We start from the raw sequence: 11,740 nt of genomic DNA, 5'->3' as shown, positions 1-11,740 counted from the left end.
CAAGTTGGATTGGCTTGATGGGCACTTCTTACGTACCATACAGTCAAGCTGCTCCCACAACACCTAAATAGGGTTGAGATCCAGTGACTGTGCTGGCACTCCATTATAGACAGAATACCAGCTGACTGCTTCTTCCCCAAATAGTTATTGCATAGTTTGGAGCTGTGCTTTGGGTCATTCTCCCATTGTAGGTGGAAATTGTCTCCAATCAAGCGCTGTCCACAGGGTTTTTGTGATCCAAACACCTCAAACTTTGATTTGTCTCTCCATAATACTTTTTCCAATCTTCCTCTGTACAGTGTCTGTGTTCTTTTTCCCATCTTAATTTTTTATTTTTATTGGCCAGTCTGAAATTTGGCTTTTTCTTCGCAACTCTGCCTAGAAAGCATCCCAGAGTTGTCTCTTCATTGTTGAATATGAGACTGGTGATTGGCAGGTACTATTCCGTGTAGCTGCCAGTTGAGGACCTGTGAGGCATCTGTTTCTCAAACGTGACACTCTAATGTATTTGTCCTCTTGCTCAGTTGTGCACTAGGGCCTCCCAGTCCTCTTTCAATTCTGTTTAGAGACAGTTTGTGCTGTAACACAGTGTTTTATGAGATCTTCAGTTTCTTGCCAATTTCTTGCATGGAGTAGCCTTCATTTCTCACAACAAGAATAGACTGATGACTTTCGGGAACAACATTCTTTGTTTCTGGCCATTTTGTGCCTGTAATCAAACCCACAATTGCTGATTCCCAAGATACACAACTAGTAATAACAAATATAACGTGCCGTTGGAACACAGGTCTGAGGGTTGCTTATAACGGGCCTCTGTATACCTATGTAGATATTCCTATGAAACAATTTGCGGTTTCGAGTCACAATAGTCCTTTACCACATTAACAATGTCTACACTGGATTTCCGATCAAAGCATTTCTAAGTGACCCCAAACTTTTGAATGATGTCTGTTCTTGTATTATAAAGCCATAGTAATCATTAGGTATCTAAACGTGCACCTGCTTGTCAAGCCCCCTCCATCGTTCACCACGGTTACTTCTACCTGCGGGCTGGCTGAACTAGGTTTGCCTAGATTTTCTTTCTTCCAAGACAGAGAGGACAGAAGGGAGAGTTGGTAAGAATACTTTGAGGAAGCCCTGAAGACAATACTAGCGACTTGACATGTTTAGGGAAAACTTTTTCGGGGGGGGATGTTTCTCTCAGGGATTTTATGCTTTAGTGGACAGGAAAATTCAGAAGGATAGAGGAGAGAATTTATTCTGTTGGATTCAAAGCGACAATGCGGCAGCACTCCTGAGGCATTGGCTTAGACCACAGGGTGAACGTTTAAGGAAGGTAAAAACGCTGTAAACACTCTCCCACTACTAGCCTCCAGTAGGTGATCCACTAAATCACCTATCAGTTTCCTTGTCTCCAAGGAAAGAGGACAGAGGAGAATGGATTGAGGATTGAAGAATATCTATTCTTTCATCCATCAGCCCCACTATCACTCACTCCCTCTTTCTCTGTCTCTTACACTCTGTGTGTGCTGCCTGAGGACTTTCAGCTATCTGCCAGTATCTCTTGGCCACAAAATACATTCATTTATTTCACTACAACCACTACAGTGCACTCTGTCACACAATGCATACTATTTTCTATTCTGCAAGCCCCACCAGAGGGGGATAGTGAGCTGAACATGCAAGTCAGTTAATGTCCCCTACCAGTTTACCATCTCTACATATATTATGTGCTAGAAAAGTAGCCTAGGGACTTAAAGTCATTTGTGATAATGATCAAAGTCTTACAGTGTCTTGGTAAAATGCAGTTCTCTGCTCACAGTTCTTAGAAAATGAATGTACCTTGACCTCATATACCTAAGGCTGTTTGTGACTTATGCAATACAGGCCTCCAAACCACCAGTCTTTCACAAAACTGTCCATCTGAGACATTTGGGGAAAGTGAGGAAAATATAGTCACATCCATTTAAGCATCTTACTAATCTGCTTCTCTTCTTTCCTGTTTAGTCCATGTCTTCCTCCAATGCAATCAGAATGTTAGCTGAATGGAAATAGTGATGTAGAGACGTTATAAAATAAACTGAATTGAAAGACACTACTTATTCATACTCAATTTAAATACACAACTTCCAAATACCCATTCACTTTTAATAGCCGATTTATGCACATGTATTAAATCGCTAAATATGCATCAATTGTATATATTAGACAATTAGGAAGTTAGTAAAATATTTTTTGGCAAAGTTTCCATTACCACACACTATTGAAGAACTTAAGTTCGCGGATGCGCGCTTGCAGTACCGCTCTGTTGGCAGGCGTGGATTGAAGAGAGAGAGAGTACCTCAATGAGCCAAGAGTAGACTGTCTACAGACTACTGCGCTTCAGACAAGTGTGCTTCCTCCACACCGTTTCTCGTGTCTTTTTACTGCGGTGGAAAGGCACACTGTCGAGCGCCATGTGCAAAGGACTAGCCTACATTAATTTATCTCAGATTGGAGTCAATTTAAATACCCAATTACATTTTGTTTTATAACTGCGGGCAATTCTTTTTTTATATGTATAAATCTGTGTGAGCTGCGTCTTCAATTATCAATCTAACTTATGTCTGGAAATGTATCAGAAGAATGGCAATGATGGACATTTAAATTGAAGATTTCTTTAATCAAGAAGATTTCTTTAATCAATTAATTATTGGTAGTTGATTGGTGTACATTTATAGGTGTTGTATGGACCAAATCACCACAATTAAAACTCCAAAATGGATCCCTTGTTCACGACAGATTTCCCATTGCCAAGCAATTGGACAAATGCTTCAGGGGTCAATGGAACTGATCAAGACGGTAACCAGTTTGTTCAACCAATATGGAGAATTGTTCTATGGGCTTTCGCATATAGCTGCATGGTTACTGTGTCTCTGGTGGGAAACATCGTAGTGATATGGATCATTATGGCGCATAAACGAATGAGAACTGTGACCAACTATTTCCTGTTGAACCTGGCGTTTGCTGAAGCGTCTATGTCTGCCTTCAACACCGTTATCAACTTTGTCTATTCCGTGCACAATGAGTGGTACTTCGGACTGATGTACTGCCGCTTTCACAACTTCTTCCCGGTGGCTGCAGTCTTTGCCAGTATCTACTCTATGACTGCGATTGCGGTGGACAGGTGAGTTCAATTTGGCGAGACGTTTCAATGTGCAGCTTCTGTCTTACACTGTTCTAACACATGTCAATTTTGTCAATAGACTAGCAGATTCTATGTAGTGTAATGCACTTGAATCTTGTAATCAACTTACTAACAATTATGTAAGTACATTCTTGAGATAAAATGTATAAGGAGGTTAGGCTATAAACAGTAGGCTATAGCAAATGTATTCGTTCAACTAAATTGGTTCTGGAGTGATGCTAAATTTGCTACTGGTCAATCATGAAATCCATCAGATTAGTCAATCAATTAAATAAGCTAGGGCAGGTACTTACACATGTTTTTGGCCTACGACTCGATATTGATATAGTTTTTCTTTCAAAACCCTACCATGTAATCAAACAAATAAAAAGAAATCTATAAATCCATTACCAGAGTTCAATTTATTTTAATTACTCGGGCAATTAGTATTTGATGAAGAATAGTGGTTATTTTTGTAAAGAATGGTCACAGTTCACTGAACAAAAATCATTATGTATTCACATCTACCTTCCACACATGGGGTTATGATCCATAGTTTTGGAATTGTTTGCTTAGTAACACCATATTCATCATTAGGATGCTATTATTTTCGCAGTGTGTGTGCACGCTTTCCTGTATGGTTGTTTGCCTGAATGGTTGTCAGTTTGTATGCGTGGGCTATGAGGGTATGTGTGATATTATATGTGTTTATCCAGGGTTTTGATTGAAACAGACTCACAGTCACAATGCTCCAAAACAGACTTGTATTTAGACATTTTTAACCAAAATATCCAGTTTTCCAAATCTTTTGGGCATGTAAACAGTAATCTCCAAAATAATATAAAAAAAAATATTTCCAGATCTTTGAGATCTTACAGTCTTCGCTTATAGACTTCAAACTACAGGTTTTCAATGGGATTCAAGTCTAAACACGTGAGCCATTGCAAAATTACTTTATGGTACATTTTCCATGTCTTTGTGAACTTTGATGGGTGCTTGGTGTCTTTGAGTGGCAACAATGTCCACTTGTGGTTACGTTTCAGCATTCTGGCAGATGCATCCAGGTTTTTGACCAAAATATCCTGATAATGGCTAAAGATCATATTGCACTTGGACTTATCAAGAAACCCAGGGTCAGTGGAAGCCATATAGACCCATATTTGACAGTTTTTGTCTGCTCTTGCGGCATTTCAACAGCAAAAGAACTAGAGGTGTGGTCAAATAATTATATTTTCATTGCATCCAAAAATCATCAAGGGTGCTTATCATTTCTGCGGTTTCTATGGCAAGTGTAATCCCAGGTTATAATCATAAACTGAAACTAAAAAGGAAATAACATTTGAATACATTCATTTGTGAACTGAAACTACAATTACTACTGAATTTGCTGAAAAAACTGAGACTAAAATCGCAATGCAAAGTTGCAAAACAAACTAAAATTAAAATAATAATTACTATCATGAATACTTTTTATTTTATTACAGTTTGCTACAACGTTGAGTTATCATACTACAGGCAGTGACTAGGGTACTAGGCCTACACATCCCAGAGGAAACATTCTTTCAACACGGACTGCGCATTGCCCCCTATTGCTTGCAGACTCAGTTGCAGACGTGAAAATGTGAAAACATCAAGCATGGTGGCCTGTGGTGGTTTTAGTGATTTCGGGGCCTTAGTCAGAGACTGGTTGAGGCCCCAATATCATCTTTTTTTTTTACCTTATTTTATCAAAGCCACACCGGCAACATTTTGAACAAACCTTCTTTCTTTATTGTTGAATGGAACTGGCAGTTGATAGGAACTGAATCAATATATTTTTAACATCTGTCTGATGGCCATTTGTTTGATGCCCTTCGTAGACCAGGCTATATGAGATGCTGGCATTTGGCAACTTCACAAACACATTGGAATCCAAATTCCAAACACCCAGGCCAGCCAGGGTGAATAGACTAAGCAAAACTAAAATTGACCAAGACTGTAGATGTCAGAAAGGTGACGGTGTGTGTGGACTGATGGAGTAAGTGAGTTCTGACGGAGTCCTTCCTGGGCATCTCAGCCTGTTTCTGCCACCCTCCATTAGGAAGGGCGCGCCACGCCTTGCTTAACGTTAAACGTCTGGAGCATCTTCACACTGGTGATGCTCATGCCCAATGCATAGCCAATTCATTGGAAGAGTGGCATAGTCCATAGAACAAGGTTTTACTTGTCGTCAGCGAGAACATGGCGAGCACGGTGAAGGCTGTCCGACTGGGCGAGAGGACAGTGAGCAACAACGCAGTTTAAATGGTTGACGAGGACCCTAACCCGATGACGAATAATTGGAGGAGGGTGAAATTAAAAATATTTATTATTCAAAATTAGTAAAAGTTCTGTTTCCTGTCCAATTTACCATACATATACAGTGGATATAAAAGGTCTACACACCCCTGTTAAAATGCCAGGTTCTTGTGATGAAAAGGAGACAAAGATAAATCATGTCAGAACTTCTTCCACTTGGATGTGACCTATAATGTGAACAATTCAATTGAAAAACAAACTGAAATCTTCGAGGGGGAAAAAGGAAAAATAAAAATCTTACAATAACCTGGTTGCATAAGTCTGCACACCCTCTTATATCTGGGGATGTGGCTGTGTTCAGAATTAACCAATCACATTCAAACTCATGTTACATATAAGTCGTTACACACCTGCCATCATTTAAAGTGACTCTGATTAATTACAAATAAAGTTTAGCTGTTCTAGTAGGATTGTCCTGTTGTATCTCAGAGCAAAAGCCATGGTTCGCAGAGAGCTTCCAAAGCATCAGAGGGATCTCATTGTTGAAAAATATCAGTCAGGAGAAGGGTACAAAAGAATTTCCAAAGCATTAGATATACAGTGGAGAGAAAAATTATTTGATACATTGCCGATTTTGCAGGTTTTCCCACTTAAAAAGCATGTAGAAGTCTGTAATTTCTATCATAGGTACTCTTCAACTGTGAATAATTTGCATTTTATTGTATGACATAAGTATTTGATACATCAGAAAAGCAGAACTTAATATTTGGTACAGAAACCTTTGTTTGCAATTACATAGATCAGATGTTTCCTGTAGTTCTTTACCAGGTTTGCACAAACTGCATCTGGGATTTTAGCCCACTCCTCCATCCAGATCCTTCAGGTTTTGGGGCTGTCGCTGGGCAATACGGACTTTCAGCTCCCTTTCAAAGATTTTCTATTGTGTTCAGGTCTGGAGACTGGCTAGGCCACTTCTTACAGAGCCACTCCTTAGTTGCCCTGGCTGTGTGTTTTTGGTCGTTGTCATGCTGGAAGACCCAGCCATGACCCATCTTCAATGCTCTTACTAAGGGAAGGAGGTTGTTGGCCAAGATGCATGAACTCAACCTTTGCATTGTTTTACAATTAAATTACTTGGCCCAAACTTGGCCCAAAGAACACACTCATCTAATTCAACAGCATTCTTATCAAGTCATTAGAGGATATTGGATGAAAAAAGGGTGTTTGTTTTCATGACCTACTACTTTCAATTGACTCCAACAAACACACACAAACACCAATCATTTTACATTTTGCCAACCTTGCCCACCCCTTAAAAATCCTGTTATCCCTAACCCTTTTCCTTAATCTTTAATCTACGCTGAAAATAGCCTTTTTTTGTCCCTACCCGGATAGTGATTGTTGTACACATGCGCGTGTAGAGACACATACACACACTAGCTGTTCGCAGAGCTGTCCACATGCTTGCATTCATCATTAGTTAACCACCTATTATAATTGGTAAGGTCTATCATTGTCATTCAACATTTTCAGTAAACAGGGAGTGAAGTGATCATGACACCTCCGTGAAAAACACTGCAAACAACATGCCTTTATGCCTTTAATTATGTACATCATATGATGCACCAGTCCTGTGTATTCACCATGTGTAGGACATGTCTGTCTTATGAAGAATATGAAACTACTAGAGGCCAGATGTCTGTCTTTGCTTACCTTAGTTCATTTCCTTTTCATAGACCAGCTTCTGCTGTCTTGAATCATCACATCTGTGTACACAAATTCACAGCATGGCAGACAGACCTGAGCAGCTAGTGTTTCCGTCACCCTCCTCCCTTAGTGGGAGTGTTAACATAGAGTAGACCCATGCTTGGCAGCACTCTTCTGCTGCAGTGTAATCATATGATTTACTAGGCCATGTCAAATGTGAGTGCAGGTCCTTTAAATGTTGATTAATAACCTGTTTTGCACTCACCTCGAGAGAATTGAACCAGCAAGCTTCAGAGTCACTGGTTTTCTCCACTGAGCTATCACTGCTGACAATTCCATTCCAGGGCAATAACTCAGTTGACATAGAATAGTGTTGTTTTTTGTTCAGAACTATAGACCCAACCTAAACCAATCAGCTATTAACCCTGAAGCAACCTGTAATCTGACATAATGAATGCAGTCCAAAACAGGAAAAAGAAATTGACGTGTGTCCAAAATATGTGACATTTAGTTGACACTGTGATATATTGTAGAGCGCAATGCTTATTTAATGGCAGCTTATAAGTTGTATTTATTCATTCAGTTTCCTCAAATGTCTACAAGAATCTCTGCTGATTTCACAGCAATTCAGCTAATCTCCAAAATGATATATTTTTTCCCCATCTTTATCTGATAGCTTTATATAAAAAGCCAAACTGAAGCATGCACTGTGTTACTAAGGAAGAATTAAATGAAATGAGAAAGGGAAGTATGCAGGAAATGAAAATCCTCTGCTGGGGGTCAAACACACACACACATATATATATATATATATACACGCTGTTAAGTTTGGGGTCAAAATTGCTACGCTAGAACAGTCCCTGACACATCAATCACTTTGGATTGATTTTCACTGTGTCATGTTAGGCCACCTTTCATTTATATAGGACAGCACAGCCACAGCCAAACATATTTACACAGAGTGGATACGTAAAACCTAGCTATAGTGTACTGTACTGACACAAAAACAATATTCCCTCAATCTTACCTAAATCTTACCTGTCCCTAAAACTTTAACCCCAAACTTTGCCTTAACCACTTTCCCTAAACGAACCAATAACCTCTAACCCCAAATGTGAATGTTCTTCTTCCCAGAAATAGTAATTTTTCTCATGGAAACTGGCGAACAATACCCCAATCCCATTCCTTGTTTTATCATCCTTGTGGGTATTTTCAGGTTAGTAAGATGTGAAGACACACACACCCTGGTGTATGCACTGTGCAGGTGGTAGGTATACAGCAATGTGGAAAGTATTAGATTTTGGTGGCCTATGGCTGATATCCTGTGGGAATTGCTGACTGCTGGAGTGATGACCTGAGGTTAGGACATACACAAACAAACACATACACATATTCTGTCTCATAAAACACCCCATGTATGTATATTACATGTGCATGCGTGCACATATAATATCGTTTATATAAATCAACATTAAAGCATCTCTATTTGCATCCAGCCTGTCACCACTCAATTTACCTGGATTACATGGGGTGTTATTTTAAATTATTTAAAATACGTCTGTGCTTGATTGGCCATGCTACTTAATCAACTAATAGAAAAGTCTCAAAACAGTAAACCCCACACACTTGGTATTTCATCCATGCTAGCAAACGCTCAAAGCATTTTAAATATTGAAAAAGAATTGGGGCCAATTTTCCATCTGTTGATCTGGGATTTCTTGTAATCCTCAACTAAACAATAGTTCCCCCTGAGAACCCAATGAGCCAGGAAACAGATTTCTGATCCAATTACAGCCTTTAAAACTCAAACAATTCAAAAATAAAAAAATCACTGCAAGTATAAATGTTAGCAATTGTGTTGGCACCTCTGCAGAGGGACCCTATACCTTGAGGGCCTATAACTCTTCATGAGCTAGAGTGCACAAAGCATCTTCCAATAAACTTTGATTTTATTTTATTTGTTCCTGCAGACTTATTGGATTATTCCTTATGTTGAAGGGGGCTATTGTGGTTTAGAAGATATTGCCAGATCTATGGATATGTGCCTTTTTTATCAATTCATTCCATCTTACAGCACTTTCTGCTGTTCCACCAAGACATAAAACCAAAAAAATCCTGCTACAGAAAAACTGAGAACAGCTGTGGGTAAAACAACTTCCAAAGAAAATCTTGTGTTTCTAGAAGTATAAAAAATACATAATTGTTTGAATCCAAACCAGTGACCGTATTTCTGATCACAGGCTAATTGAGCATTTTCCTGCTACACTATGCTTTCAATAATTGCCACCTTTAGTGGATGACATTTACATATAAGGTTTGCAAATAGCAGCAATAATTTACTACATGTCAATCACCAATCAAGAAAACGCATAGCTTAAATTGACTTAAATTAAATCTACGATTTTCAATAGCAATGGCTAACAATTGGCTCTGCAAAGACACTTTTAGATTGTTTATTTAGATTTTCTCCTACCTGCTGTGGAGACAAGGCAAACATTCAATTTATTGGACATTGGGAGGGGCGAGAAAATCGGCTACAAAAAATAAATACAAAAACAATGCTGTAATTTTTACCATTTCACAAGCTCGGATAGGACATTCCCAGAATAATAGAAAATGTTTAGTCAATATCTTCATGAATGTATGTTTCCTCCCCTTGTAACCTCTCCCAAGACTGAACATATTGTCTCCTCCTGCCACTCCTTTCCTCCCAGGTACATGGCCATCATCCACCCCCTGCAGCAGCGCATGTCATCCACAGAGACCAAGGTGATTGTGGGGGTGATCTGGGTGCTGGCTCTGCTCCTGGCCTTTCCTCAGTACTACTACTCTGTGACAGAGGAGCTGCCTGGGCGAATTATCTGCCACATCGAGTGGCCAGAATACACTGGCTGTGACTACAAAATTATGTGAGTTTTCTTCGTGACTGTGTTGGAGAGAAAGAGCACAAGAAAGAGCGTTTGCATGAGATTGCGTGGGCAGTCATTCCACCAGTCACAAAAAGGCCGGAAAATGACTGAAAGATTTTGCCTTTCCAAGTTAATATCAAAATTTTAATCCAACTGTATTTTCAGAAGATGAGACCTAAGGCAAAAAGTCCTGAAATCAAGAAAACAAAAAATATTTCTGCAGTTCAAGCCTGGCAGAACCTTTCAAGAAAATATACCCAGGTTGTAGTAGGTTCAACTGGCCACAGATTTCAGGCAGGTTTTGCATGGACCTTTGTTTAAAATGCAATCATTATGATGAATGCTGTCTGAAAGCTGCGAAACCTGAAGGTTCCCCTGAGTTCACACTTAAAGATAGAACAAGCCATGCTGCTGTTGCCTTACAGAGAAAATGTTTAGTTACCAATACATTCACCTAATTGTGTCTCCACTCCTGCAACGTAAGTTACGCATAAAATGCTTCCATTCTGTGTCCAAACACATTGCGGATTTCATCAACTTAACTCCATCAAACAGGAGCAATAAATTAACTGAGAGGACTGAGTATTCATACCAAACGACCCCCAATTCACTATATAGTGCCCTTCTTTTGACTCTGGCCCATTGGGGCCCACAGCCGACAGCATATCCTGTGTCTAACCAAACAAGATAATGTGTGAAGGAAACTGAGTATTATGTACAGTACAGGGTTATTGAGAGGACAGTAGACACATTCTAAGCTGCACAATCAGATGAATGTGAGTAGCCTGATTGAACAGATTATCGCTTGTATTTTATTGGGAGCTTTCAGATGGTTTAAGACAGTTTTTGACAGTTTAGATGTTATTGCTGGATCATTGGATCTGTGCCTCTTTCCTTCATTTGTGCAATCTTCCAGTATTGTCAGCCATTCTTAAACATTGACCAGACATTCATGACTATAACCTATAATTGACACATATTTTTGGGAGAGTACTGTAATGACCTGTATTGCCATGTAGTGGCCCTCAGTCAGTAATCTGCCATCCATCCCATAGAAAATAGTAAGGATATGTTCGTATCAAACCACCTCCAGACTGTTAACTACTTTAAATGTGAATATGCCCTGAGTGTTAATGTACTTGGTGATTTAAAGGGTGAACCTGATTCTGAGAGAACAAGGTAAAGCACTTCAGTGTGTTTGAATTTGAATTGAATCAGCTCGGCTAGTTCTTCTCCCTCACACCTCACTTCTTTAAGTTGCCTCTGACTCTCACACCCTCTCCTCTTTCACACGGTTTTACTGTTCTTCATAGGTGAACATGGAACATGAAAGTGACACTGGCAGACAACACTAAGTGATATTCTGCTCAACCTATTCCCAGCATTGCTCCCTTTGTTATATAAGCTACATGTATTGTTAAGGACAGGACCACCAACAGGACCACTCCCTGAAGTTCTCCCAGTTATCTTTACCAGATGATGTACAGCAAACTAAAAGCTGTGAAGAATGTATGTGTGTATGAGACATAAACATACATTTGAGGATGCCCCACAGATGTTCAATAGGGTTTAGGTCTGGAGACATGTGCTTGACCAGTCCATCACCTTTACCCTCAGCTTCTTTAGCAAGGCAGTGGTCGTCTTGGAGGTATGTTTGGGGTCGTTATCATGTTGGAATACT

At 39.5% G+C, this 11,740-nt stretch overlaps 1 protein-coding gene across 1 annotated transcript in view; it reads left to right on the top strand.

Moving 5' to 3' along the window:
* Nucleotides 1–2,354: 2,354 nt before the first annotated feature.
* tacr1a (tachykinin receptor 1a) overlaps nt 2,355–11,740 on the top strand; it is a 32,360-nt gene continuing 22,974 nt past the window's right edge. Inside the window, exons 1-2 of the mRNA XM_010902713.5 lie at nt 2,355–3,166; nt 9,865–10,059. Of these exons, the coding sequence (XP_010901015.1) occupies nt 2,760–3,166; nt 9,865–10,059 (602 nt within the window). The 5' untranslated portion in view covers nt 2,355–2,759. The remainder of the gene's footprint in view (nt 3,167–9,864; nt 10,060–11,740) is intronic.

This window comes from Esox lucius, chromosome 13, assembly GCF_011004845.1.
Source record: "Esox lucius isolate fEsoLuc1 chromosome 13, fEsoLuc1.pri, whole genome shotgun sequence".
Lineage (NCBI taxonomy): Eukaryota > Metazoa > Chordata > Actinopteri > Esociformes > Esocidae > Esox > Esox lucius.
This window is presented reverse-complemented; position numbering and strand designations above follow the sequence as displayed.